The 27,428-nt window shown below is 64.2% G+C and overlaps 1 protein-coding gene and 1 pseudogene across 4 annotated transcripts in view; one reads left to right on the top strand and one right to left on the bottom strand.

The window, feature by feature from the left end:
- The first annotated feature begins 4,196 nt into the window (after positions 1-4,196).
- On the top strand, positions 4,197-6,431 carry LOC102535772 (thyrotropin-releasing hormone receptor-like; annotated as a pseudogene).
- Positions 6,432-25,322: 18,891 nt separating this feature from the next.
- ZFPM1 (zinc finger protein, FOG family member 1) overlaps positions 25,323-27,428 on the bottom strand; it is a 64,893-nt gene continuing 62,787 nt past the window's right edge. For 2 of the 4 annotated variants that reach the window (XM_072946783.1, XM_072946782.1), the window contains exon 10: positions 25,323-27,329. In XM_072946783.1, the coding sequence (XP_072802884.1) occupies positions 25,492-27,329 (1,838 nt within the window). In that variant the 3' untranslated portion in view covers positions 25,323-25,491. The remainder of the gene's footprint in view (positions 27,330-27,428) is intronic. The other 2 variants (XM_072946784.1, XM_072946785.1) reach the window with 1 other exon arrangement.

The following is a 27,428-nucleotide window of genomic DNA, read 5'->3' as shown; positions in this document are numbered from 1 at the left end:
ATCTCCGCACACTTTCTAACTGCAGAATCAATCCACATTTACTAATGCAGACATAGAAAATAAGGTGGCCCAGGATCTGGGTGTGTCCCTGTCCTCTCGGTGACTCTGCGGTTGCAGGGACAGGAGTGGCTGTCCAGCCTGTGGTCGAGGACACCTACTTTGTAGAAGGAGGGATCTGGGTTCAAAGCCCAGCTCTGTCGTTGACTAGCTGTGTGCTTTGAGAAGCTTCCTTGCCTCTGTGAGACTCTGCTTTCTGTTCTGAAAATTGGCAACAGTAACAGTGGCCTCCAGGAGGGGAGGGCTGTGACTGCCACGAGAGGCCGAGGGCTGTGCCCCACGCGGGCCACTTGCTAAGCTCCTGGTGGACGGTTGCTGTGAGACTTGAACACATTTCGCAAACGAGAAAGAGCACTTACCCGCCAGTCAGAGCCCGCCGTTAGCTCGTCGCGCTGCGAACGTCTTTCTGTGTCGATTGATTGCTCCTACGACGTCAGTTTTAATGGCTAGACTTTCTGCTGTGGGGACACAGCACCGAGTCCTTTCCTCTCTGAGTGGACAGCTAAATCGTCAGAGAGCTGTCTCACTAGGAACGAAAGTGGCGGAGGAGGCTGGCTGCACCTGGGGCACCAGGGGGTGGGGACGCAAGAAACTCTGTGCGATGGGGACTGTCCACAGGCAAGTTAGTACGTGAGAACTCAAGGTGGAGGAGGCACTCCCTATGTAGGTGCTGGTCAGCGATGCCTTTTCCCCTCTGGCCGTCTTTTCTGTCTGAGAGAGGAGGAGGGCCTGGAGGACGAGGGAAGTGTGAGATCAAAGACGGGTACTAGTCCCAGCTGGGTGGCTTCAGCACCAGCCAGGAGGACCGCAGTTGGGGGCTGTCCTGGGAGCTGAATTCCTGGGGGAGGGCCATCCTAGAGGAGGCAGGAGAGGAGCCAGAGGTGGGCTGGGCGTGGCAGCAGCAGAAGGGGAGAGACAGGGCAACCCTCTGTCCACCAGGCACCGCTGAGCCCCTCAGGCCCTCCCAGTGCTCCGGGGAGCCCTGTGGGGGCTGGGGTGCTTGTTGGGGGCAGTGGAGACCACAGCCTGCCAAGTGTGCCGTCTCTTCTGTCACCCTTTGCCCTCCCCACCGGTCCTCCCCCTTCTCCACTCATCTTTGTGGTCCTGAGTCCAGCCAGGTCCCGGAAATCCTACTTTCTGGATCAAGCTGATGAAAATGCACTCAGCCAGGACTCTTGGACAGGAGTGTCCACAGCAGTGGTGGCTGTGATTCCCCCAAGCTGAGACCCCCCCCAAGTCCATCGACAGCCTGTAGTGCATGGACACACTGCGGTCCAGTCCTCTAGGGGAGAGTCACACAGCTGAGGGAACGGTGAGCTACTGCACCCACGGCCAGGGTGACTCTCCACCTGCTGACCTCAGTGGAGTGAGCAGGACGCCATCACGTGTGGATCTGGTTACAGAGGCTCCCGGATGGCACAGCAGTGGAAGCCAGCCAGGGTGGGGGTGGTAACTGCGTGCACACTTTATTCACCAACCTTCCTTCATGTTCTGTGTGCCTTTCTCTGAATGTATTCTGTTCCAAAATAAAAATGTAAAAATCAGAAAGACAGCAGGTGTTGGCCTTCCTGGGAGAGAAAGCCACTACAACACGCGTTCAAGGGCCTGCTCCTAGATATTCAATTCAGTGGTCAGGAACCTGCATGCTTACGGGTCCCTCCCGGGTCCTGGGGTGCATGCCTGTGACACACAGCCTGGCCTGGAATCTGCGTTTTAAATGCCTCTGAGGAGCCAGGCCCCTGGCCATTTGGGGGAGACAATTTGGGGACATTCCTGCTGAGGGGCCCCTTCAGGGTCTCTTCCCAAAGGCTAGCCCTCATGGGTACACAGCAGCCCCACCCCAGCAGGAAGGGTGGGGCAGCCCTGCTCCCTGGAGCCTCGAGGCCCGGGCCCCTTCTCTTGAGCCGCCACACACGTCCTGAGCCCCGTCTCCCTGCTGGCACGTGCTGCGGAGGCGCTTGGAGTCCCTTCCCCTCCAGATCGCGGTGGAGTGTCCTCGGAGCGGCCCCCACACCAGAGTCCCTTCCAGATTCCAGACACCCAGCAGCCACCAGGTAATCCCAGCCTGGCCACTCATGGGTAGGGGGACTGGTCCGCACCCTCCCCACCTTTGCCCTGGGTCTCTGCCCCCTCCCGTCCGGCCCGGAGGGCTCGGCTGGCTAGCCCGGTCCTTCCCAGCCTGCCGAACTCGTGGCCTGGGGGAGGCAGGGGGTGCTGCGGTCCTGGGCCTTCTTCTCACGGGGCATCCTGCTGGGGCAGCTGCATCGGCAGGCGCTGGGCCCCGCGGTGTGGGCGGAGGGGCGTGGCGGAGCGGGGAGAAGCTGCGGGGCCCCGTGTCTGGGTGTGCGAGCTCCCGGCACGTATGTACATACGTGTGCGGCCTTGCAGCTGCAGGACCAAGAGCCTTGCCTGTGGGATCGCCTTTCCTCTCTCTCTGTCTCCCTCTGGGAGGAGGAAGAAGGCATTGAGGCTTCGCCAGTAAGTTCTCAGTGCTGCCAAGTTTCTCCTGGGGGCTGGGCTGGGAGACAATGGTCCCAGCTGCCTGCCTGGTGGAACGTCTTGTGGAGAAAGGCTCGCATGCAGGCAGGAGGGAAGAGGGAGGTGGGGAGGGGAGGGTCCCAGAGATGCCAAGGGGCAGGGATGGGTGAGCGCCCCCCCTGCTGCAAGGGGCTTGCACAGCAGGTAGGGAGGCTGCTGGGTTCTGTTCCCCGGGCCATGGGCCTCCAGCAGCAGAAGGGAATTGGAGCCCTTGGAGGGAATTGGAGTTCACAGCGGCTGCTGGGACCCTGGGGCAATTGTCTCCTCCAGCTAAACAGGAGGGTGGCTCATTTTCAGGAGAGTGAGGGGCCACAGGCCACGTGGACCAAGTGTGGGGAGTGCCTGCAGGCGCTGTGGGCACAGGTGTGTGGTGTGTTCTGCATCCTAGTGCACCTGGGCGTGTGAGTGTGGACGGTGCGTGTCTGTGGTTACAGCAGACACCCGTGTTGTGGGGGTGTGGGCGAGTTGTGATGTGCATTTATGTGTGTGCGTTTGGGTCCCTGCGTGTGGGTACAGGTGTGTGTGGGGTGCCCACCTGTGTGTCGGGGTCTGCATGTGTCTGTGCACGGCTGGGTGTGTTGGGTGTGCTGTGCAGGGAGGGGGGTGTGGGTTTGTGAGTGGTGTGTTTCCACATGTTGGTGTGCACAGGGAGTTGTGCTATGTGTGTATTATGGCATGTTGTGTTTTGTGTGTATTGTGTGTGTGTTGTGTGTGTGCACAGGTGTGTGGTCTGTGTCCTGGGGCCACCGCTTCTCTCCCAGCCCTGCCCTGACTCGTGGGAGCTGCAGGGGGCGCCGCTTCCGCCGCGCTGCAGGGGCCTCGGCTCTGCTCGGGACCTGGGTCCGTGCAGCTGATGGGGGGCGTGGCTGCGGAGGTGGGAGTCCAGGCTCTGAGGGAGCTGGCATGTGGTCCTTCTGGCCAGTGACACCAGCAGGGTCAGAGGGCAGAGGGGTGGGTTGTGCGTGGTGTGGGACCGCGCGGGAACCACGACAGGTGGGAGGCTGGCTGGCTCTTCCCGGATCAGGAGCAGAGCCTGTAGGGGCCGAGGCCTGGGGCTCCCGGGGCCCCCGGGCACTTCCGTCTCACTCAGTTCACACAGCTGCCGGCAGCTGGGGAAACAGGCCCCGCATGACTGAAGCCTTAATGTTACCAGTAATAGCAGACATGGGCCCAGAACCAGCCTCCAGGCCCAGAACTTTCCAGGCCCCGCCGTTTCGTGGGAATCTCGCCACGTCCCCGAGAAGCCGGTGCCTCAGTTCTCCCGTTTCACAGCTGAGCTAGCTGGGCTTGGAGATGCTGTGCGGCATCCTAACGACAAAGGGCAGCTGGGCCAGGGCTCGCCGGGCGTTCTTCCGGGTTCAGCCTCCCCGCGAGCTCACGGCTTAGGTCCGACCGTTGTCTGTGTTTACGCACCAGGAGACTGAGGCTTGAAGAGTGGCTGACTCGCAGACACTATTTACAGCAGAGCCCAGAACGGGCACTCCTGGTCCTCTCTCAACCTGACTGAGCAGTCCCGTCCCAAGTGCCGGGTTCCTGCGTGTCCCCGGGGCCAGGCTCTCAGAGCAGGCCGGTGTTCACGGAGGCCCGGCCGCGGGCAGTGGATGCCTCCTGGAGCCCCTCCCCCTCCAGTGCCTGCACAGCCAACACAGAAATCAGGAAGAGGCCGGGAAACACCCAGCAAGGTGCCCCTGGCTTGCAGGGACACTGTCCCAAGCCCTGTCGTGTACAAGGTGGCCTCGGTCTTCCTGTTGCTCCTCGTGTGTGCTGTGGGCATTGCGGGCAATGCCGTGGTGGTCCTGGTGGTGCTGACCACATAGGACATACACACACCCACCGACTGCTACCTGGCTCGCCTGGCCCTGGCTGACCTTGCCGTACTGGTGGCTGCAGGGCTGCCCATCGTCTCCCACAGCTTGGCTGGGCAGTGGGTCTGTGGCTACACTGGCTTCCTGGGCATCAGTGCCTCCTCTTGCTCCGTCCTGGAGTTCACCGTGGAGAGATCGGCGCTCCCGGCCCCTCCTGCATGCCAGGGCTTCCTGGCCGTGATCCTTGGTAAACTGAGGCTGCTCCCCATTTATGGGGGGGAGCCTGTGGGACCCTGGAGTAAACTGGCATCCAGGGTGGGCGAGGGGGCAGGCACCAGGAAGCAGGTTGTCGTCTCACCACAGCTGCTGACTTGCTGCTGGATGCCAAGGCACCCTGCACTTCTCTGGGCTCAGTTTCCCTGCCCGGAATGTGGGCAGTGGACTGGGCACCCTCTCGGGGCTCTTCTGGCTCTGATCTGTACCCCCGAGAGGCAGACAAGCTCTGCTCTTCCGATTCACCTTCTGCCCTCTCCTCTCAAGACTGGCTCCTTGTGTTCTGCAGCCTGAGTCTCCCTCAGCATGGCCACCTCGCTTCCCAGATGGTCATGGCCCTCCAGGTCCCTATAAAAGGGCCAGTTCAACCATCGAGGCCACATTTGGTCCCCAGCGGGGAATCTGATTGGCCGAGCGGGGTCAGTGTCCCCACCGTGGCCCAATCACATGGGCAGGTGGGTGGGTCACATGACCCTGTGGCCCGCAGGTACATCGCCATCTGCCACCGGATGAGGGCACATACCGTGTGCACCTTGGCGCAGGCCAAGCGCATCATGGCAGGCGTCTAGGGGGCCACGTCCACCTACTGCCTGCTCTGGTTCTTCTTGGTGGACCTCGATGTGGACGGGGACCGGGGCCTGTGGTGCAGCTACACGGTGTCCCGCGGCCTTTGCCTGCCCATCTACCTGCTGGACTTCACGGTCTTCTTTGTCACGCCCCTGCTAGTGGCCACCGCCCTCTACGGGCTCATGGCAAGGATCTTATTCCGTGGTTCCCCCCGCCCACTTGCCCCAGCACAGGTGCCAGCATGCGGGCAGAGAGGCCCGGTGGGAGGCAGGAGCCTGGGAGAGGCAGCCCCGCAGGCCTGGTGGGGACGTGACCGGCAGCTGCCCCCGGGCCAGAGGCTTCCCTTCTCCCAGGAAGCAGGTACGAGGTCTCCTGGGATGGGAGGGGCCGGTTTGCCAGAGATGGGGGACGTGGGAGAGGTGTGGGTGCAGGCACAGCACCCGCCCCCCGCACTGGACGTCCCCCTCACAGACATCCCCCCAACCCCCACCAGAATGGGTGCAGGTGGGGCCATTTGGGACAGTGGTGAGCACGAGCAGGCTGCAGGAGAAGCTGGTTCATGGTGTGCGTGCTGTGTGCTCCTTCCCCCTGAGCCCCTGATTTCTCGTCCTTCAAGTGGAGGTGACAACAGCACACTGGGGGGCAGGCCGGTGCAGGGGAGGCAACCAGAGTGCCAGCAGCGGTGCTGTCCACCCGGGCCTCACTGCGGCATCAGGGTCCCAGGGCCCTGTTCCCAGCATCCGGTCTTTGCTCGCTGGGAACCTGAGAGGCCTGGGGGGCAGGGTGCACAAGAGGCTCAGGGCATGGGTATTTACCACCGGAGGTGGGACTGTTTCACGAGCGTATCAACCAGCACAGCCTTGAATGCCGGCCCTGGGTCTCTGCACGGGAAACGTTTAGCACAGCGCCCAGTGGACACGCAGCAGTCGTGTGATTATCTCAGTAACGATCTCATCTCTTACTCAGCAGCCTCGTCCTGGGGCAGCAGCCATGGCTGTGGCTCTGGTGGCATCTGCTTGGCCACCAGCCATGCGGTGGGCCCAGCACCAGTGGCTCCACAGCCCCGCCAGCCCACAGGTCACCGAGGTGCGAGTGGTGGTCGTGCTGCTCTCTGCCATCCTGTGGACGCTCAGCCCCCTGGGGGCCCAGCCTCTCCAGGACCCCTGGGTCCTCCTCTTCTGCCGCACCTGAGTCTACACCAACAGCCCCATCAGCCCCATCAGCCCCATCAGCCCCATCACCTACTGCCTCAGGTCCCAGAAGTCCAGGGCGGTCATGCGGGTGCCAAGGAGAGGAGCCCGGAGGCGCCCAGCCTGCCTCACCACCACCAGCCACGGTGGGTTCTGAGAGACCCCCCCCCGGAAGATGCAGATGGGCAAGAGTGGGGTCGCGGGCCCTCAGGCAGCTGGGCGCCCACCCCAGCAGCAGGGGCCTGGTTTCAGCATCGTCTGAGGGCTGCCCTCCTCCTGCCTGGCTCCTCCTGCCGCCCTTGGTCTGCTCCCTGCTGGGTCCTGTCTGCTGGCGGCTGGCAGGGCCAGGAGAGGGGCAGACACCCCTTTGCCAGTGGCTCTTAGCTCCCAGCTCCCCAGGGACTTCTGTCCCCGCGAGCTAGGACCTGAGGGTGTCCTGGCCAGGGGGGTTCCATAAGGGTAGTGCTCCCGCCTCCAGAAGCGCGGGAGGTGAGGAACGGGAGGCTGGGGGTACCCTAGCCTCCATCGGTGTAGAATTATGACCTTCCACTGCTCCTACGTACCACTTCAAGCACTTTTTCCCAGGTATTACAGGAATGTGCTTCCAGTCTCTGGTGACACCCTGTCAGTCTGGCTGTGGGCAGAGCTGGCATGTGGCATTTTCTAAGGTGGATGGTGCCACACAGAAAGGGCACCCAGCTCCAACCACCGACACCCAGAGACACCTCATGCTGCACCCCCACTGGCTTGGAGGTCTTCTCCAACTGGCCACGCACATGTGCTAAGGACAGCCGGTACCTAAGCCTCCTGCCTCCTTCCCTTTGCGTTCAGCCTGGGTCACAGTCGTCAACAGAGCAGAGTGCTGTGTTTCTTCCAGCACCTCAGCCAGAAGTAGGAAGCCGTTCCTGAGCCCCTCGCCCCCAAGCGTCAAGCTCTGCTCCCGTGAGGCCGGCTTTGACCAGTGCCCCCTTCATCCAGGGCCCACGGGGGAGTTCAGGGTGTGGGCAGGCTTCCACCTCCATCTCTTATCTGGGTGGACACTGCAGCCAAAGGCACTGACAATTCAGGGGGCAGGTGGCAGAAAGTGCCCCCACCCAGCAGCGAGATGTGTTTCTGGGCCAGCTTGGGGGGTGCCCATGGCTCTCAGAACTGCAGGCCCGTTTCCTCCCCTCACTGCCCAGGGACCAGGCTCCCTGTGGAAGTGGGTTCAAAATGGCGGCTGGGACCCAGATCAGCAGTCGTCACCTCTGCTGTGACTTCAAGCGCTAGCAGAGCCTGGGCAGAGGGCCTCATGGGGGCAGCCAGGACCCGGCAGCGCTGGCTCCTGGGTCAAGGGCCCAACAGGCGGCCTGCTGTGTGCTGGCTGGTCCAGCCCCACGCGGGTCGGGGAAAGCGGTGCCTTGACCCGGCCTGGCTGTGGCGCCCAAGCTGGATGCACTGATGCTTGGCCCTCCATAGGTGCACGTGGCTGTCAATCCTCCTGAGCCACCAGTGAGGGGAGAGTGCATGGGTAAGTGGGCATGGCCACTGTACGTGACAGTGCCAGGACAGCGGCCACCTAAGGTGACCAGGGGCCCTGCTGGCCTGTCCACTGGACCCTCCTCCTGGTGGTCCCTACTGACGGTTAGGGGCCCCAGGCCCGGGAAAAGCCCAGTGCACGCAGGACTCACGTTTACCCCAGTGATGACCTGGTCGGGGGGACCTCCACCTGTCCCCCTTTTGCGATGAGGACCCTGAGCCCAGAGACCTTCAGGTGCAGTCACCTGTCCCCCTGTGGGCGCACCTCTGCGATCAGGACAAAGGCTTGGGGCCCTGACCCATCCGCATGCCCTTTGAGATTATTTTCCCCTTGGGCTCCTGTGATGCTCATTAAAGCAGATTTTCCGTGGACACTTGGGAGGAAGTCTGGTGTCCAGAGGTGGCCCAAAGGTGGCCTGCGCAGTGGGGCACCTGTGTGGGGCGGAGGCAGGCGGGAATGAGGGAGTAGGCGGGGCGACAGAGGGGCTGGGTGCAGTGGGCACCTGGGCGTTAGCGTCTCCTGCGGCCGCTGAGGGCCCGGGCCAGGCCTTGGCGTTAGGGGGCCCGGGCCAGGCCTTTGCGTTAGGGGGCCCGCCCTGGCTTCGCTGCTGACGGCTCCAAGCCTTGCAGCCGCGGCCACGCTGGGCAGCGTTCGCTGCTGACTCTGCCCCGCGCCGCACGCTGGCCTGGTCCCTTCTTAACGGCCTCCTGGCGCTGAGGTTACCTCTCCAACCAAACCAAGGCCCAGGCTAGGCTTCGGGTCTCCGCCTGGCATTTCTCGGTACCCCTCCCCCCAACCACCCACGCAGGGCTTGGGAGCCCCCGCCTCCAGTGAAGACAGGGCGGAGGGAGGCTGCTCCCACCAGGGTTCTGGCTGCATTGCCCTGCCGGTTTTGCTGCCTGAACTGTCCCTTTTCCTTTTCTTTCATTGTGTGTGTGCGCGCAGGAACATCTCGTCAACAGGGAGGTTAACTGTTTTACTGTGCCTTATCCAGAACATAGATGACCGTCGGAAAGAAGTTAATTTGGGCACCGCTACCCCCAACCCGCAACAAATGATAAAAGGGAACTTCTGAGGGTTGGAGAGCTCCCCGCTGCTGCTCTGACACCCAGGAGTGAGCCCTCGGCCCCTCGATTTATTTTACGTGCTGCTCTCAGGAGCTTTGCTGGGTGGTCCAGGGTCCCCAGACCTGGTCTGCAGCAGCCTCTCCCTCTGTTTCTGTGTTACTTCTCGAGAGCGAAGCCCCTCCCTTGCTCTACGTCCTGGTTCTCAGGACAGTGGCTCCCACGTGACACCCCCGGGGAGCATGTCAGAACTACCAGTGCGGGGAGGCAGGGTGGGCCAAGCCCAGAGGTCTGGGTGCTTGAGCTGGAGGGGCCAGGGGCTCCTCAGAGGGAGCAGTGCCCTGGGGAGGGACACAAACGCGTGACAACCAACTCCACGCTTAGGGGAATGGCAGGGTGGGGGCACCTGGGCGGGGGACATCCCAGCCACCTGGCTGGGCACCCCCACCCCTTACCTGGGACAGCGCCTGTGACAGGCGGTGCTCCCCATTTACAGCAACAAGGACTGGGCGGTCTGCTCCAGATTCCCACCCCAAGCGGCTAAAAGTGAACGCGCTCGTATGCAACGACGCACACCAGTGGTCCTCTGCCATGGGCCCAGAGATCCCCCCGACCTGAGTGAAACACCCCTGCTGTGCCTAAGAGGTGGAGCCGTCCTGGACGCTTGACCATCGGAGCTGTCGCTGCCACGTGGAGGTGATGCAGCAGCCAGGGTGCGTGCTTCCCAGGAGCAGGCCCACAGTGCTCAGAGAGCGTGCGCAGAGCCACGGGGCCCCGGGGACCGCCTGCGGGTGTCTGGTGTTGGCTCAGCGCCATCCAGAGCTCCCCATCAGCCTGGCTGTCTGATGAGTGTGTGTGGCCCCAGGGTAAATGCCCTTGGGTGTGGCTGCCAAGGGGACAGCACCTGGTGCTGGCTCGTCTGCGGTGAGCAGTGAACCCTGGTGCCTCTTCTCCTGAGCTGTGTCCGCCACTTCCTCCCTCTCTCGCAGGAGGCCGGTGGGGGCAGGAGCAGCCGCGTGCCCCGGCTCTGCGCTGGGTCCCGGGGCAGTGGACTCCTCTAGGAGATGCCAGAGCAGCCAGGGTCCCTGGGGAGCTCCCCTCTGAGCCTGTGCTCCCAGAAAACGGAATTGGGAGCCCCACAAACTTCCTATTTTCCGAACACCCTGAGAGACGGCATCCTGCGAAGACTTCCCTGAATGATGTGGAGGAAGCCCCATCTATGTTCCTCGGGACTCTGTGAGACCCCTGATCCCCCTGGGTGACCTGTGACCAGGCTGGACGCTGACCTCCAGGGCCCTGTTTTTTGTCTCATTGTTGAGTAGCTGCGAATAGAGCTGTTTGTCCCCCAACACCAGCTAGACCGAGAAACAGTCCTGCTCAGCTGACTGAGAGTCCCCTGATTGCCAAACAGGCCCAGCCGTAGCCCGGCCCGTCGCCTGCAGACCACCTGCCTGCCACCTGTCTCCCCTCCCCACAGAAGCCCAGGGCAGAAGCCCCTGCCAGGACGCCCCGCCGGCCCTGGGTCTGCGGCTTGGCTGTCACTGTGGGCCGGGGGGGGGGGCCCAGGGCAGCCTGCGTGTTTCCTGTGACCCTCCCCCACCGCCGTGGGGCCTACAGGTGCGCTCTCTCGGGGTCCACTCAGTTGCTCGCCTTCTGTCTCCTCCCCGAGGCAGCCGGGCAGGCCCCGGGCGCAGAGCTTGCTCTCCCCGACTCGCCTGCGTGTGTCGTGCGTCGGGCGCCCTCGGCGCGTGGCCGGCCCGGCAGTGTCCCAGCTGTCACGGGGCTGAGCGGAGCCGCTGGCGCTTGGAGGACGGCCCAGGGCGGCCCGAAGCCTCCGCGCGCACCGCTGGGCGGCCGTGGAGGTGAGCCCTTCTTCGCGGTTCTTGAGCTGTGTGTGCAGACACGAAGCCCGCTTTGCGGTTGTCTGAAGCCGCCCTGGCCGTTCCGGGGAAGCGGCCGCCGTGCAGCTGAGGAGACAGCTTGGCCTTGGGTGGCGCCTGTGGGGGCCGGTCGCCATCTTGGGGCATCGCGTCCTCATAACCAGCCATTTGGGCTTGGTCCCGGGGCAGCGCACCTCATAGCTATGGCCTTCACTGGGAGCCTCCTTCTCCAGGAAGCCCTGGGGGCCGCCCCCAGCTGGTGGCACCCGTTCCCAACCCCCTTCTCCTCTCCAAACCCCTCCTCTCCCCATCTCTCCCCTCCCCACACCCTAAGACGTCCCCCCGGGGCTCAGCGTTGACTTAGTGACCACACTTCACACGGGTCTCCAGCACTCGTGGGCTAGTGGCGCGTGTGCAGTCAGGCAGCTGGTGGGTGTGGGCCGTCCAGCATGAGCCGTCTCGCCCGGGGCAGTGGGTATGACCGGGGGCCCCGGTGCCAGGCGGAGCTAGGCAGCGGTCAGCCCTGAGACCCAGGCACAGGGAGGAGAGACCACTGGGTCAGCAGCCCTGGGGTCCTCTGGCCCTGACCCTGTCAGCCCCCTCACATTCGTGCTCTGGTTGTGGAGGACCAGAGGGCACCGGGAGTCACATATTAGAGAAATTGTAGAGAAAAACGCCAGGGAACCATCTCCACCAGGGAGGCTGCTTAACGACATGCAAATGTGTGTGGACACAGGTACCTTTAACAGGGTGGGGCTGGCCTGGGCAGGCTGGGTTCTGGAACATTCTCAGACCACCAGGTGCCTGCCCTTCCCATTGCAGGCACAGCACTTTGTCTTCCTCTGACCCCAGGCAGCTTCAGAGCGTCACCCAGGGCGCCTGGGGCTGGCCCTTCCGGGTCTCATGTTTCCGGGAGGCTCCTGTCCCCCTGAACCCACAGTCTGCTCTCGCGGGGGTTGCATCTCCCTCTGTGAGGACTGGGCGCCCACTCCGGCTCTCCCGCCCGCACGTGACAGGAGATGGGGCTCCCGGCCCAGGCCACAGGGCAGCCGCTGGCTCTGCAGGGTGGAAGGGAGGGGGCACCAGGTGGAGCGGCTGGCCGGGCGCCGGGTTGCAGGTGTTCTGATGCGCGTGTCGGGACCCTGGCTTGGAAGGGATTTGGTGATGGAGCAGGAATTGTCCGGGAGGTGCAGTGCTGCCACCTGGCACCCTGGGGAGGGATCCCACCCTGGTGGTCATTGGAGGGGGCCTGGTGCCCGCCTGACCTGTAGCCCGTCCTGTGGTGGAGGTGGGGTGCAGTCTGCTGGTGCGGGGGCCCTGGAGCCTGGGGTTGTGGGCTCCCAGCAGAGGAGGGAATGGGACCAGCAGGCACGGGGAGAGGCGCTGTGCGTAAGAGCAGGAGCGCTAAGCCTGCCAGGGCCTGGCTGCTGTTGTCTGTCCACCCATCTGAGAGAGCTGGGAGCAGGAGCGTCTTGTTGAGCTGGGAGCAGGGAGGATGGTGCAAAGCCCACAGCATCGCGGGTGTGTGTCCCTGAAGCCTGGAGGGCAGTGAGGAGATGAGGCGGGGGAACAGAGCCGTCTGCACACCCGGGCTCCATCCTGTGGAACCCGCCAAGATGCTGTGGGCACTGTCCTCCATGTCCTTCCTCCAGGGACAGGTACACTTGCCCCAGACTCCTGCCCTGTCACGTGTGGGCTGTCCGGAGAGTTAACTGGGCCCCCAGGCGAGTGGGGTGGGGGCTGAGGGGACGGAGCACAGGCCAGTGAGAAGAAGCGCAGAACGGGTGCATCTGCCCCGGATGGTGGTGCAGTGAGAACACAAGGCAGGCGAAGGAGCAGCAGTGTCCTGGGTGGGAGACTGTGGGGGCTGCAGGCCGAGGCTCAGGGTCGCCAGCTGGGGGCAGGTGGGGGCACCAGGCCGGCTGAGCCGCAGGAGAAGCTTGACCCCGGGGTGGGGCTCTGCCGGCCAGGTAGCACGTGACGGGCCCCTGCGAGGTCACTGCTTCCTGGGGAGATGACCCCGCTGCGTCTCCTGCCCCTGGGGCAGGGGTCTGCCCTGGGCGTCATCCTAGGGCCTAGGACAGGAGGCAGGAGAGGCCGCACTGCGGGGGCGGGGGGCTGACTGGGCTCACATCTGCCCCTGGGGTCCTGAGCTGTCTCCGCCCACAGCCCACTAGGACAGGCAGACGCCCTGCCGGGGGTGGGTCAGCCGGGCTCAGCCTGGGCACACGGTGGAACGGGGACCTTAAGAAGGAGTGGGGGCGGGACCCATGCGACACTGTGGAAGGCCTCGGGAAGGCGCTGAGTGAAGGAAGCCAGGTGCGAAGGGCCCGTGTGGTGGGATTCCACTCAGGAAACGTCCAGAACAGGCGAGTCCCAGAGGCGGCAGGTGAGAGGTTGCAGGGGTGGTTGGGTTTGGGGGAGGTGGGGTACGAGTACGGATGGTTCGGGTTTCCTCAGGGGCGATGCCTGGGGCTGAAGCAGAGAAGGGGGTGGCTGCAGGTCACCATGACCACGCTGAATGCCACTGAACTGTCACGTGAACTTTATTTTACCTCGATTAAAATAAAGGGGTGGGGAGAGTGGGCGGGGAGTCTAGGGGACTGAACCCGCCCGCTCCGGGGCTCAGCTACGCGAGGTCCTGGCGCTGGAGTCCTGCCTCCTGCCTGCCCTCGGAGGGTTTAGTGCCTCCAGCTTGTCTTGCTGGGAACAAACTGGGATGTTCGGGGACCCCGGTCCCCTGGGCTAGAACTGGTTTGGGGAGGTTGCGGTGTAACAAGCGTCTGAGGTCCGCAGACGGCTCTCTGCAGGTCAGCCCCAGGCAGCGCCTCCCCTCTGAGCTTGGGCCCCGACTCCCGTCTCCTGGGAGCCCGGCTGCGGAGGACGGGCACGCGGCAGCCTGCAGTGGTTGTCAGCCAGGTCCAGGCCGGAGGGACGGCTGCCCCTGCTTCCCTGGGGTGAGATGCCCCACGGGCTGCAGGACTTTCCTGGCCTGCAGCCTGCCACCCACCTTGCCCAAGGCTGGTGGTGGAGAGAGGTGGTCCCCAGGCCCGCCTTCTGCTGCTGCAGCCCCTCCCAGGGTGCTCCCCCAGAGGCCCCAGCTTCTGCGTCCCGACTCATCGCTGCAGGGACTGTCCTCACCTGCCCCCCCAGAAAGGAGGAGCCCCAGCCCCAGGCCTGCAGCCGCCCGGGGGGGCCCCGGTGCCCACGCCTCACTCAGGGCTCAGGACCCAGGCTCCCTGGCCCAGTGGGGGCTGGCCATGTCTGGCTGCATTCACCTGTCTGGGGGCAGAGTGGACTTGCGGGGGCCCTAGTCCTGGGGTGCGGGGGGTACCCCAAGGTGGACCACACTCCACGGCAGGAGATGGAGGGGCACAGGGGTTCCCACGTTTGAGGGGAGTTTGGGTTGAGGGCCTTGGAGGGGCGGCAGGTGTGTGGGAGTCCTGGGAGGCTAAGAGGGCAAGAGTGGAGGTGGTGGGGCACAGCTGGGGCTCGGCAAGCATGGGGCTCTGGTTGGGCAGAGCTGGCTGCCCACCTCGGGAGGAGGGGGGCCGCTCATGCTTCCTCTGCCGGGTATGGCCCACTGGGCAAGGCTGTGCGGGGGGCAGTGGGCTCTGACCGGAGGCGCCCCGCCCCCGCCTGGCACGCCCCCTCCCCCCAGGCACCAGAAGGTCCCAGAAGTTCTGCTGCTGTTTAACTGAGGGTCCGCCCAAGACGAAATCCCTGACGGTCTGACACAGAGTGAAGTGATTTGCCACTTTCTTGACTGAGCCCTGTTAAAAATCAGAGCCCCGGCTTGGCGAGGGCTTCGGGGAGAGCACACTTTCGGCGGGGGTGGGGGTGGGGGGCAGGGGCAGACGAGCAGGACTGACGTCATGAGGGAGACACGGGCAAGGAGACAGGAGCTGTGAGTGGGTGGGCTCCAGGCTGCCACCGTCACAGGGCGGGCTGTCCTCCCGGATCCGGGTCAGGTGGAGTTTGGTTGCCCCTGTGGGGACGCAGTGGGAACACGGGGGTTTGTTGGGGTTCTTAGGGTTGGGATCAGGAGGGGCCTGTTTTGGTGGTGAGTTGTGCGCCCAACGTGGAAGGGACACGAGCCTGGCCATGGAGGGGGTGGTTGCTGCAGCCTGGCGGGGTGCCTGCCAGCCGGGCGCTATGAGGCTGGGAGGGTCTTCTGTCGCAGGTGTACCCAGTCTCCGGGGAGAGGGCAGGGCTGACTGGTGGGTTCGCGTGTGGGGGGCGATGGGAGGCTCTCCCCAGCACACTGTCGGGTGGCGTGTTGGCTGAGGGGCAGAGCAGGCCGGCGTCAGGGCGTGGGGACCAGAGTCGCAGGGCGGCTGTGTAAGGCAGGAGGACGCCCGTGTCACAGCTCGAAGAGAGTCAGGTTGGTGGGTTCTGAGGAAGCATGTGGAGTCTAAGAAGAGCTAACGGAAGAAGTCGGGTCTGGGAGAGTTTTAGCTCTAGAGCCAGTTCAGTTCAACGCCGTTTTAGCAGGGCATTGCCCCCCCCACCGGAGGACTGGGGCCTGTGAGGGGTACGGACCTTCCGGGAGGTGTCCGGGGCTCTGATGGGCTGTTGGGGGATCTGGGAGCTGAAGGCTGGGCCGCTGTCTGTGGGCTGGCTGGGAGTCCGAGTCGGGGGGACGATGTGTTGTCACAAGACTGAAGAAACAGCCTGGGCCTTTTCTGATGCGGATGGGAAAGCCTCAGTCCAGCCAGCAAAGCAGTCAACTAAGGTCAGAAGATAGTTCAATCTTTTGTCGGGAGGCATGTGGGTGAAAGCCAGCCACCGGCCTTGTCCACGGAGCTGTCCTTGTGCTTGGTGTGTAGGAGCCGCTGGCGGCCTAGCGGCTCCTCAGGGGGTGTTCTGGAACAAGTGCAGGCAAGAGCGACGCGCGGTAAGGTGGTTTAAAGTGGGGGACAGGAAATGCAGGGTTGCTGTCTGGTGGGGGGTGACCGGAGGGCAGCTGAGAGTGGATTTGCCCTAGGATCTGGCTTCCTTGTGATTTGGGGAGCACGATTTCGGGAATGAGCACGAACCATGCCCGAACTGGAGGGCAGCCCTGACTTGGACGTGCGTGTTGCTCACCGCGGGTGTGTGTGGGCTCGGTTGGTGGAAAGGCGGGGAGGAGTTGGGGTGTGTTCTGGGGCTCGACGGCCTCCCTGCGGCCCGCTCTGCATTGGCTCTACAGGGGCGCTGCCTCAGGCTGCGTCGTTTTCTGGGGCTGGGCGTCCTTTGCAAAGGGGCGTAGCTTCGGCCACTGGAAGGAAGGCTGCCTCTGAGAGTCTGTGAGTCAGTTTTCCGTTAGAGACGGGGTTCCGTGTGTGTGGAGTCCCCTTCCTGCCACATGGCGGCGTGGGTGCGAATGGCACGGGACGCACATTTAGGGTGGGTGTGGATATTTCCTTGCTCACCTTTGGTAACGTGAGGGCTCTGGTAAGTGTGATGAGTTCAGCTTGCTGTGAGGTAGGGCGAGGGGCCGGGGGCTTAGCTTTGAGGACGGTGTCCTGTGTAATGACGGCATAGCCTGCTTGGGGACGAAGGTCCTGGAAAGAGCTCCCATCGATAAACCAGGTAGGGGCCTCAGGAAGGGGAGGTCAGAGAGGTGAGAGAAGAGACAGGGAGGGGAGTCTAGCACCTTGAGGCGTGAGTGGCTGGTTGTAAGGGATCCGAGTGAGTTGGTACAAGGTGGTGGGGTTAAGAGGGTACAGTGCTGCAGGGACAGGGAGGGTCCTGGAAGAACGTGGCGTGTATTTGTTGTAAGCAAGAGGGAGAGAGGTCGAGAAGGGCGCGATGGCCGCGTAGGTCTGTGAACTGCGTGAGGAGGACACAAGGAGGGGCTGGCGAAGAGGGAACATTCTGGCTTCGGCTGCCAGGGCTGCAGCGGCACCGAGGGTTTTCGGGCATGGGGACCATCCGGCCACGACGACAGGCCACTGCGCAGGGAGTCTCTCCGAGTGTCTGGCCCAGGACACCAGGGCAGGCTCTGAGTGGCAGTCAGGTGGAGGTGAAAAGGCTTTGTAGGGCTGGGGGGCCCTCGGGTGGGTGCATGCGTTCGGGCCCGCTTTAGTGTTTTGATTGGGCCAGAAATGGGTGTGGTCGGGTCCAGGGGTTCTTGCGGCTCTCCCTCCGCGGCCTGGGAGAGGGGTTCTGTAGGAGGCTGAAGCTGGGGGTCCAGATTCTGAAGTAGCTGGCCAGGCCGAAGAAGGAGAGGAGTTCGGGTCTTGAGCTTGGAAGAGGCGACGTGTCAATGAGGGCTTTCCGTTCTTCGGGAATGGCCTGGAGTGACGGGGTAATGGCGAGCCCAGGATGAGTGACCTGTGGCCGGGACACTGGAGCTTTGGTGGAGGTCACTCGGTACTTGCGGTCGGCGAGGAAGTTTAGTGGTTGGGTAGTATGGGAAATGGAGCGTTCCTTTGAGGGACTGCATAGAAGTAAGCGGTCCACGTATCGTAAGAGAAGGCGAGGGGACGGATCAGGGAGGGAGAGACCAGGGCTTAAGGCTTGGCCAAATAAGCGGGGACTGTCCAGGTCAGCTGTGCTGACCGGGTGGTGTCTGGATCGGGACAGGTAAAGGAGAACGGCTCCGGGGAGGAGGGACTCAGGGGACTGTGAAGAAGGCGTCCTTGAGGTCAAGGACAGGGAAGCGAGTGGCCTGAGGAGGGACATGTGAGAGGAGGTACAGGGACTAGGCACGGTGGGTGGATGGCGACATAGCTTGGTTGGGCCAAACGGTGGGTCCCATTCATCTTTTATGGCGAGAATAGGGGTGCTGTGAGCGACTGTCGGCCGAAGGGGCCCGGCTCTCAGACGACGAGCGATTATGCCTTTAGGCCCTGAGTCCTTGGAGGCCAGAGGGAGCTGTGTCTGACAGACTGTGGTTGAGGGTCTAGGAGGGAGATCGAGGTGGGGGTGTGGTGGGAGGTGACCACGGGCTGTGATGCACCCCGGGTGACCAGGGTCGCCTCAGGAAGAAGGAGAGACCGAGCAGGCATGCTTGAGTTGGGGTGTTTCTTGACAGCAGAGGAGATCAAAGTGGGAGGGGTAAAGATGGATCGCCCCCCATGAGCGTTCGGAGGGCCTCTCAGCCCAGAGTGGAGGCTGGGCAAGCGGGGTCACTAGGAGGGCGTGGGTGAGCTGGGCTGGGCGTAGGGAGCGGAGGAGGGCTGGTTTGCCCTGGTCGTGAAGAAGTGCCGTCAGCGCCCACAGCAGAGGTGGAGGACCTGTGCGACGTCCTTGGGATTCTGGTAAAACAGGATAGGTGGCCCGTGTCCACCAGGCATGATGCAGGTTTACCAGACACCGTCAGAGTTACCCGCGGCTCATTGTGAGGGGTGGGGGTGGGGCAATGGACCCCGGGGCTTGTCGGTCTTCAGTGGCCCGGCCGAGGAGCTGAGTCACGGCAGAGTGGACAGGGATCGGGGTGTGCTCAGGCCAGAGGGGTACTGCCGAGGACGGTCCAGTTTCCAGTGTCCCTTTTGCTTGCAGGGCGGGCAGGGCCCTGGTGGGGGCCTAGGGCTGGGGCAGCGCTTGCCCGACGGGCAGTTTTGCCGCGCCTGAGGCAGGCGCCGGGGGCCCCCAGGTCCTTTGTCTTTGGGAAGACGCTGCCCCTTCTTGTGGGGCCTTCGCCAGCACCTGGCGTTTGGCCTGACCGCGCTTTCCCTTTAAGGCTTTTCCCTCCTCCTCTCTGCTGCTGGAGACCTTGAAGGCCACTTTTATGAGGTCTCGCTGAGGGGTTTGCGGACCGCCTTCTGGTTTTTGTGGGTTTTTCCTGATGTCTGGGCGGACTGGGATGTGAAATGTAGATGAAGGTAAGCGCGGCCCTCCCTGGAATCGGGGTCGGGGCCGGTATAATTTGCGTGGCCTCAGCAAGACGAGGAAGGAAGAGGGCAGGGTTTTCGTCCAGACCTTGGGTGATCTCCTCGCCCTTTTCATAATTAACGGCTCTCAGGGCCGCCTTTCCCACGCCTGTCAGGAGGCAGGTAACGGGATGGGCACGCCCTGGGCGGCCTAGGGAGGCTGCCTGACAGTCTCAGTCGGGGTCTGTCTTGGGGACCGCTGCCGCCGCCGGGGTGATTGTTGGGGCATTGCTGGCGGAGAGTGGCAGCATGGCCCTCAGCTGACACCCAGATACGCCCCGGTCCTCGCGGGAGACGTGAGGGAAGTGAATGTCACGCCAGGCCAGGCCACAGGGCCGGGTGAGATACAGCAGTTCTTTTCTGGAAGGTGACAGGGTCTGCCGAGTACGACCCGCATCGTTTTCAATGGTTGAGAGGTCGGAGAGGGAAAGGGGACACGGACTCAGAGGATGCCATCGGTGCCGGCCACCTCACGGAGGGGTTGTGGAGTCGGGCTGACGGTTGGGTGCGAGATCTCATGTGTGGGGGGGGAGGGGGGCCTCGGCGGAGAGGGTCGGGGTTGTGGAGAGAAGGAGGGGGTTTGTCTTTGCAGCTGAATTCGAATGAGGAAGGATTGGTGGGGGTGAGAGGATTTTCGGGGTCGGCTTTTGTTTTGGGGAGCTGGGGCTGCCGAGGAGGGGGTTCACGTAGGAGGGGGTCTGGTGGGGAGAGCAGGACCGGCAGAGGGAGCGACGAGATCGGAGGCACCAAAAGGCTTGGAGATGGGGGCCCCTGACCACTTCCCATGGCACTGGAGGAAATTGTCGACATCTTTGAGAATGTGCAAATCAAAAGTGCCATTTTTGGGCCATTGGCTGCCATTGTCAAGTTTATATTGTGGCCATGCAGTACTGCCAAGGAAGGCGAGAAGTCTGGGTTTGACCACCTCCTGAAGGTGGAGGTCTCGAATGTGTTGAATCAGCCTAAAGAAGTGTCCTGGGGGCCTTAGGAGGGGCCTGCCCATCGCAGGTGAGCAGTGAGAGAACCCCAGACGGCAGGGAGAGCCCGGCGTCCCCGGCGCTGTCACAGGCTGTCAGCAGACAGAGGCGAGAGCGAAAACGAGGGTGTCCCCAGAGAACCCCGACTGTCGACCGCCCAGTGGTAACCTGGAATGGACTCCTGCCCAGTCGCGGCTTCAGTCAGAGGGAGGAGAGGAGGGGTCCTGGACCCGGGGAGGGGCTCTCAAGTGTTACTTATCGGACAGAAGAGGCCGAGTCACGGACTGCTGCCTGGGGCTGTGCTGCGGTCCATGTGTCACACTTGCCTTGGCCTTTGTGCCTCTCGTGCAGCTGCGGTCAGAACAGGATCTTGGGGTGCACACTCAGAGCCGCTGGTGTAAAAGCACAGGAGGTGTGTGCCCCCTTCTCCCCCCGCCCCCGCTCCCCTGCCGGCCTCTGCAGGGGCCGCTGCCTTCATCTCCCCAGGAGGTGGCTGGAGGGGGGCCGGGCAGCAGCGCCGGTGAAATCCCTTTACCGCGGTTCTCAAACATCCGCCAGGCGAGCTCGCGCTGCTCTCCCCAGGGTGCCCTGGGGCTGCGCTCTGTCCAGTGCAGATGTGAGACATCGCTCAGGGAAGCCCCAGAGAGAGGGCTGAGTCTGGGTGTGTCCAGGTCCGGACCTGGCACACCGGCTGTGCTGGGGGATTCTCAAAATCCGGGGCTCAGTCCTCTGCCACTCTGGCCAGTCTGCCCTGCCCGCTGGTCTTGCTCTCTGCACGAGCCTGTCCCTCTGGGATCCGGGGCCAATCTCAGCATCACTGGATGAGCACCTTGATTCTCCTTTGCCCCAGGGAGAAACAGGCTCAGGTTCTGGGGCTTAGGACGTGGACAGCTTTGGGCCATCACGCTGCCCTCATGCTGTCTGAGCACAAACGGGCACCCTTGTGAACCCACAGTTAGGCGGCACCTGCGTGCTGCATGGCCTCCTGGCATCCTTGTTGAGAGTTCTCGGTGCTGGCTCACAGAGCCAGCCTGTGTCACCCTGAGTGTTGACATGTGATTTCCAGGGAGCTCGGAGCACCTCGGTTTCAAGCAGGACCTGATGAGGTGGCGGGTCCAGCTTTGCCTGCACCTCACCATGACACATGGTGTTCTGTCAGCTGCAGGCGGCCTGTGGGGACGCCGGGATCTCGCACGTTCACATTGTTAAGTGGCAGAGACCTGCCTGTCGGGGGTGTCCCTGCAGAGGCCTTGGGCGCGGGGAAGGTGACATCCAGGGAACCCAGAGAAACCAGCAGAGGGATGTGTCCCAGCCCCCGCCGGGGAACTCCTGTAAGGGTGCTCTTCCTGTGAGATCGCACCGTCAGTGCACCGTCTGCACACGAGAGGCAGGGTGCATGCGTGTGGGTGTGCAAGCGAGTGTGTCTGGCTAGAAGCTTTCCTTCTGCCCAGCATCAAGTCACAGACCCGGGAGACACCCAGCTGTGGACAGAGGACAGGGGCCGCAGGTGTGTTTCGGGTCTCGATCTCCTGCCAAGCCCTCGCCCCGCGCCCTGTTTTCCGCCCGGCTGAGACAGGCAGCTAGAGATCTGGCCACCTGGGGATGGGGGCTCATCCAGGCAGGCAGGGAGCAGCCTGGAGGCACAGCGTCAGGAAGGGTCCCCCGCCTCCTGGGGGTGCTGCCTGGAGCCTCTGTGGGATTGACACCGGGTGTGGCTCCCACTCGCAAGTCCCTGGGTAACTAACGTGATGGGACCCTGTGAAATCTTGGCCAGTTTTCCCAGCGTGTGCCCTTCAGGGTTGGGAGCCGGCAGCGCTCTGCGCGGGGTGCCTTCTGTGTTGGTGGTGGAGCTACAGCACGCACCCCCCACCTTGCTGTTCTCACAGCGTGGCCTGGGCTTAGCCGGCCAGGGCTTCCAAGGGCTCATCCGATGAAGGCTGAAGGCAGAATGGTGTTGGGGTGGAGTGTCTGGAACACCGGGTGGTGAAGCACGCATCCTGAGGGGGGAGGCGTGGTCTCGTCGTCCCAGCCAGGCTCCCAGTGGCTGAGATCCGTCCCAGCTGACAAAGGTCCTGTGTCAAGTCTGTCTCTGTTAGGTTAGAACGGCTCAAACAGTGTCTGAGCACCTGCTGTGCAGGTGTGTCTCAAACTTGCCAGGGAAGAATCTGCTGGGAGCTGATCGACACAGATTCCCAGGCTCCTTCACCAGCTCGGGTGGTGCTGGTGCTGCCGTCTTGGAAAAGTGCTCTTGGCAACCGGGACCACCCACATCCCAGAGAACCACAGTGGTGGGGAGGCTGTCCCCTAGAGGGAAAGCGGCCAGTCTTGGCTGCCCAGGAGCAGACACCCTGGGTCCACTTCTCTAAGCTGCTCCCATGGAGGGCCCCAGGCGAGGGCAGGTCTGTGTGCAAGGCTGGGCCCTGGGTGGGGGGAACCCTGGTCAGAGATCCGAGGTGGCTGAAGCGGCTGAGTGCCTGGCAGGGCAGGGCTGTCTGTGCACCAGGCTGCAATGCTCCTAGCAGTGGCTGGAGCGGTGGGAAGCCACGCCCCTCCCTGAGCCTGTTGTGCCTCCCTGGAGGACAGTGGTGGGAGGGTGGAAGCTGACCTCCAGGGTGGCGGCAGAAGCATCATTCCCAGCACCTAAGGCCAGCTGTGGGATACCCGCAGGAGGTCGGCACCGAGCTTATTGCCGCCTGGTGCCCGCCAGGGCCCTGCCGGGGGCCACTGCCTGCTCCCATGCACCCTGCACCCGGGGCCTGACCGTCAGGCCCCTCCTGCGCTGGCCAGTTATCTCTGCTGCTCCTCCCCTTCTGTGAAGACCAACGTGCCTCCGAACTCTGCCAGGCCGCCTACTAGCACATAGCCCTCCTCCGTGTTCTCACTCCTTCCCTTTGCAGCTGTGATCCCGCCACCTCCCACCACTACCTGCCCCACCTCCCTTCTGCCTCCTCAGGAGACAGGGTGGGCAGCTTGGCCGGCCTGAAGCACCTGTCCCCTGGTCTGCTGCTGACCCCTGGTGCCAGGAATGACCACCAGCGCTTCCTAGAGCCAGGTGTTCCCAGGGGTGTGCAGGGCTGCTGGCAGCAACGACCTGTGGGAGATCTGCACCCAGGACTCTGGGGTTGGGTGGCGGGTGGCCTTGAACATGGACTGTGTGACCTGTGTGCTGAGGACCTGGGACACGGTGTCACCTGGTCAGAGCTGGCCCCGGAGAGGTGCAGCTGGCACAGCATGGGGGGCAGTCAAAGGCAGGAGACCAGTGGAGAACGGGATGGAGGAAGGCGGGGGGAGGGGGCAGCAGATGGGCAGGGTGGGCTTCAGGGGGGCGGCTGTAGACGAGGGGGTTTGGGGGAGAGGAGGTCACCCGTTGTCTCTGCTAGTCCTCTCACTCCCTTGTGACGTCAGTGACCACGTGCCACTCCCTGGGGCCAGGCCATGGATCAGGTGTCCAGGAGGCAGTGGTCAAGGCTGCGAGGTCCATGGGGGAGGGGCAAGAGGTAAGAGAAACTAGATCCCTGGAGGGAGCGCCCTTACAGGAGGAACAGCCAGGTGGTAGGACGGGGGGGTTGGGGCAGGTCTCCAGACAGGCCACCTGGCCGGGGAGCAGACTGTGCCAAGGTGCCTACAGGAGCAGCAAGAAGCCCAGAAGGCCTGCAGCAGGGTGGGGCGCCACCTGGGCTCCCAGCCACCCAGCCAGGCAGCAGCCAGGGCCTCTGGCAGGGTGCGGCCGGGGCGGGGGAGCAGCGGCAGGCGTCCCCGCAGGCAACCAGACGTGCTGGCAGGTTTGGAAGCGGTGGTGGAGAGAGAACCAAGGGGACCTGGGAGCCAGACGGTGGACGGCGGGTGGGCAGAGACGGGTCTGGCGAAATCACAAGTTGCTTCTGATGGTGAGGTGTGCATACGTGAGGGTGCTGCACTGTCACCCACTCCAGGGGCAGATGGTTGATGGTGACATCTGCGCAGACATAGGGAGAAGACGCAGGGGCGAAGGGGGCTGGCTAGGTCTTGGCTTGAGGAGGCGGCAGGGTGTGTGGGAGACGGGGTCCGAGGAGGGCGAAGGGATGCTGGGGGCTGTGGGTGGGCGAGCCCAGCACAGGGGACCTTGAACTGGGCGAGGACAGTAGGTGCCTGCCCTGCATCAGTGGGGGTGTCGGGGGATGGGACAGAGCCCAGTTCCAGGGCCCGGGACCTCCCTGGCACAGGGCTCGGCCTGGCCAGCAGTTCAGGCCTGAGGAGAGGGTCAGGGGTCAGCTCAGGCTCTGGAGCTGCGCTCTCAGAAGGGGCTCCAGGATGGTGGAGCCCCTCCTCCCCCACTAAGGGCATGGAAACTGAAGCCCTTTTCAGTGCAGCACTGCCTCCCACTGGCGTTTGCAGGGATGGGGTGTGCAGGATGCCTGCCTCCCCTTCCAGCATCTGTGCTCACCAGCAGCCAGGGACGGACATGCACTTTGCCTTAGGTTTAACGTTTTGAGAACAGAGCGATGTCGGCCTTTGGTGGCCAGACTCGGGGGTGGAAACTCGAACTCTCCACGCAAATTAATGCAGAACAATGCAAACGAGGAGCAGGACTGAGGGGTCCGTAAGCCTCCCAGTCCCAACCCAGGAGGGCAGAGTCAGGGACGGTCCTTACCAGGAAGGCAGCTCAGCTCCCTGGGGCCCTGGCCTGTCCGGTGGCCCTGCCTGGTCACGGCCTGGTACTTAGGGCCAGCGGAAGGGAGTGTCAGATGGGCCTGAGGACTGTGCTTGTCCAAACCCAGGCTCCCTGGCCTCACCTCTGAGGGCTGGGTGGGAGGGAGCTTGCCTTGAGCTGGAGAGTGAGTCTGGCTACGTGGCAGGAAGCACCTCTGGTATTTGGGGGCAGAGAAAGTCGGTCAGATTGCACTTTAATCTGCAGTAAGGTTCTAGGTAAGATTATATTTGGAAAAGACGCTACTTCAAGCTAAGGGACACCAGGCTGGACGGTGCCCACCGCCACCTTGTTGCCAAGTGGCAAGACCACAAGTTGTGGCTTGGTCGTGACTTATGCTGCCCCCGCAGGGCAGACTGGGGGTGTGTGACATTAGTCCTTGTGCCCACTGCCACCCCCACTCTAGGACAGGCTCCCCCTCGCCCTAGGGGTCGCTGTGGGCCCTGGTGCCCCTCCCTGGTCCACTCTCTTTCCTGGGGCCTGTCTGCTGTTTCGCCCTTCTTCCCCCATCAGCTGGGGCAACCACAGGGCTGCATCCTCCCCCGTGATGCTCCCATTCCCGGAATCCTTGGTGGCCTGTGGCTGTACAGGTGACATCGAGGCCCCAGACCCACGCAGACAGGAGAACTGTAGGCTGGTTAGGACCCAGCTCTTCCCTTTGGTGTCTGGTGATCAAACCAGAGCTTCTGGCTGCGTCCTGGGGTGGTGGGAGCAGTGGACCTAGAAGGGCCGTGCCTGCTCTTCCTGTGCCCCCAAAGGGGCCCAGGGCAGTGCCATCAGCCTGGAGTTGGGCTTCTGACTCCTGTCTGCAGTGGCCTGTGTGTTCTTGGTGGTGGTGCTGGCCATGCGTGCGCCTACCCTGCAGGGCCCCTTTGCTTAGAGAACTAGGCTGCTCCACCACTGTGCTCATCAAACTGAACTTCTTTATTAAGTGCCAAAGGTCCAAGCGGGGTCTGCCCCCTGCAGCCCCTGTGCTGAAGCCTGTGCTTGGAGCGTTTCCCAGGAGCAAGGGTGCCCGGGCCCGTGGCGGCCCCTAGAGAGCAGGCGCGCAGGTTCCACCCTCCGCGCGCGGCGCTCACTTCACGTGCTCGGCCGCGTGCGAGGAGCAATAATACTTCTTGTGGGCGATGAAGGTGGACAGACTGCTGAACTTGATGTTGCACAGGCGGCAGTACCTGTGGTTGCCGTTGGGCACGGGGGCCGCTGACCCCTGGCTGGGGGTCTGCACACCCTTGTCCGAGTGGGAGGGGGGCGCCGGCACAGCTTCAGGGGACGGGGCCGGCGGCGGGCCGGGCCGTGGGCTGCCGGCGGGCGGCTCCCGCAGGTCCTGGCCGTTGAGGCCGTCGCGCTGGGCGGCGGGCGAGGGCGTCCGGGCCTCGGCGCCGGGGCCGGCCGGGGGCTTGCCCAGCAGCAGGCCGTGCGCCAGGCGGAAGTGCTCAATGAGGTCGCCGCGGACTACGCCGTTCGGGGGGCAGTAGGGGCACACGACGGCGGGCGGGTCCTCGGGGGAGGCGCGCAGGCGGCGCAGGGCGGCGGGGCACGAGAACTTCTTGTGCGCCAGGTAGGCCTCTAGGCTGTGGAAGCTCACGCGGCAGGCCGTGCACTCGTGGTAGTCGGCCAGGGCCGGCAGGCCCGGCGCGGGGCCCGGGGTGGCGGCGGCTGGCGTCTGGCGCCGCGGCTTTTTGCTCAGGTCGATGGGGCCTTCGGCAGGATCGGAGCAGCTTCCACCTCCACCTCCGCCTCCACTTCCGCTTCCGGGCCGCGGCGCCGGCGCCGCGGGCGACGTGGGGGCGGGGCCGGGCGGCGTGGAGGAGGGGCCGGGCGCAGCGGGAGGGGCGGGGCCGGCCGGCGACGGGGCGGGGCCGGCCGCGTGCAGCTCGTAGAGCTTGCGGCGCCTGCGCGTTCGCACCGGCGGCGCGGCGGGCGCGGGGGACCCGGGGGTCCCAGCAGGTGCCGGCCGGCGCGGCGGTGGGTCGTGGCGCGAGGCGCAGTAGTAGCGCTTATGCACCGTGTAGGTCTCGTGGCGGCTGAATCGGATGTTGCAGGCCTCGCACAGCGTCCGGCGGGGGTCGTCGTCCTCGTCCGCCCCGCTGCCCGGGCTCAGGCTGCCTTCGCTGCCCCGGCCGCAGGCCTCGGCCTCGGCCTCGGGCGTGACCGCGCTCCTGGCCTCGTCCTCGCGCGTCCCGGGGCCCGGCGACGAGCACGGTGCGTCGGCCTCGGCAGGCGGCGGGGCTGGGGGCGCGCGCGGCGGGGCGGGGGCCGCCTTGGGCCTGCGGGCGGGGGGCCCGTCGTCGGGCGGGCGGCGGCCGGAGCAGTAGAGGCGCTTGTGCACGTAAAAGTTGTTGATGTTGTTGAAGGTGATGTCGCACTCGAAGCACGTGGCGCCCTTGGGAGCCCCCGCGAAGAGGCCAGCCGGAGCGCCCACCCCCGCGCCCGCCTGCAGCCGGCTGTGCACCAGCTCAGACATCTTGGCCAGGATCTCGGAGGCCGGGGGCGCCGCGGGCAACTGCGGCAGAAAGAGCGCGCCGGGCCCCGGGCTGGAGCCGGGTGTGGGGCTGGACAGCTCCGCCTTGACGCGCACCGGGCTGGGGCTGGGCGGCGATGGCGTGCGCGACGGGGCCGGGGGCCCTGGCTCCGCCTCGGGCTCTTCTGCCGCCTCCACCTTGATGCTCCTGGGGGTCGCGGGGGGCTCGCCGCTGCTCCCGTTCTGGGGGGCCGCTCTGGCCTCTCCGTTGGTGGCCTCGGCCAGCGCCTTCCTGTCCAGTCCAGGCGATGGGGCAGTAGCTAGGCCCAGGTCAGCAGAGGCCAAAGGACCGTGCAATGCCGTGTGCTGCTGGAAGCCGGCCAGGCTGTCTGCAGGAAGACCCCAGGGGCCACACTTCAGGGCTGGAGCAGGACCTGCCTGGGCCAGACCTGAGGGCGGGGGAGGGCAGGAAGGGATTGCTGCGCTGGGCAAAGGCTGTGGCTGCCAAGGCCGAGACTGACACCAACCCCCTCTCACGGACTAGCCTG

This window comes from Vicugna pacos, chromosome 21, assembly GCF_048564905.1.
Source record: "Vicugna pacos chromosome 21, VicPac4, whole genome shotgun sequence".
NCBI classification, from domain to species: Eukaryota; Metazoa; Chordata; class Mammalia; order Artiodactyla; family Camelidae; genus Vicugna; species Vicugna pacos.
This window is presented reverse-complemented; position numbering and strand designations above follow the sequence as displayed.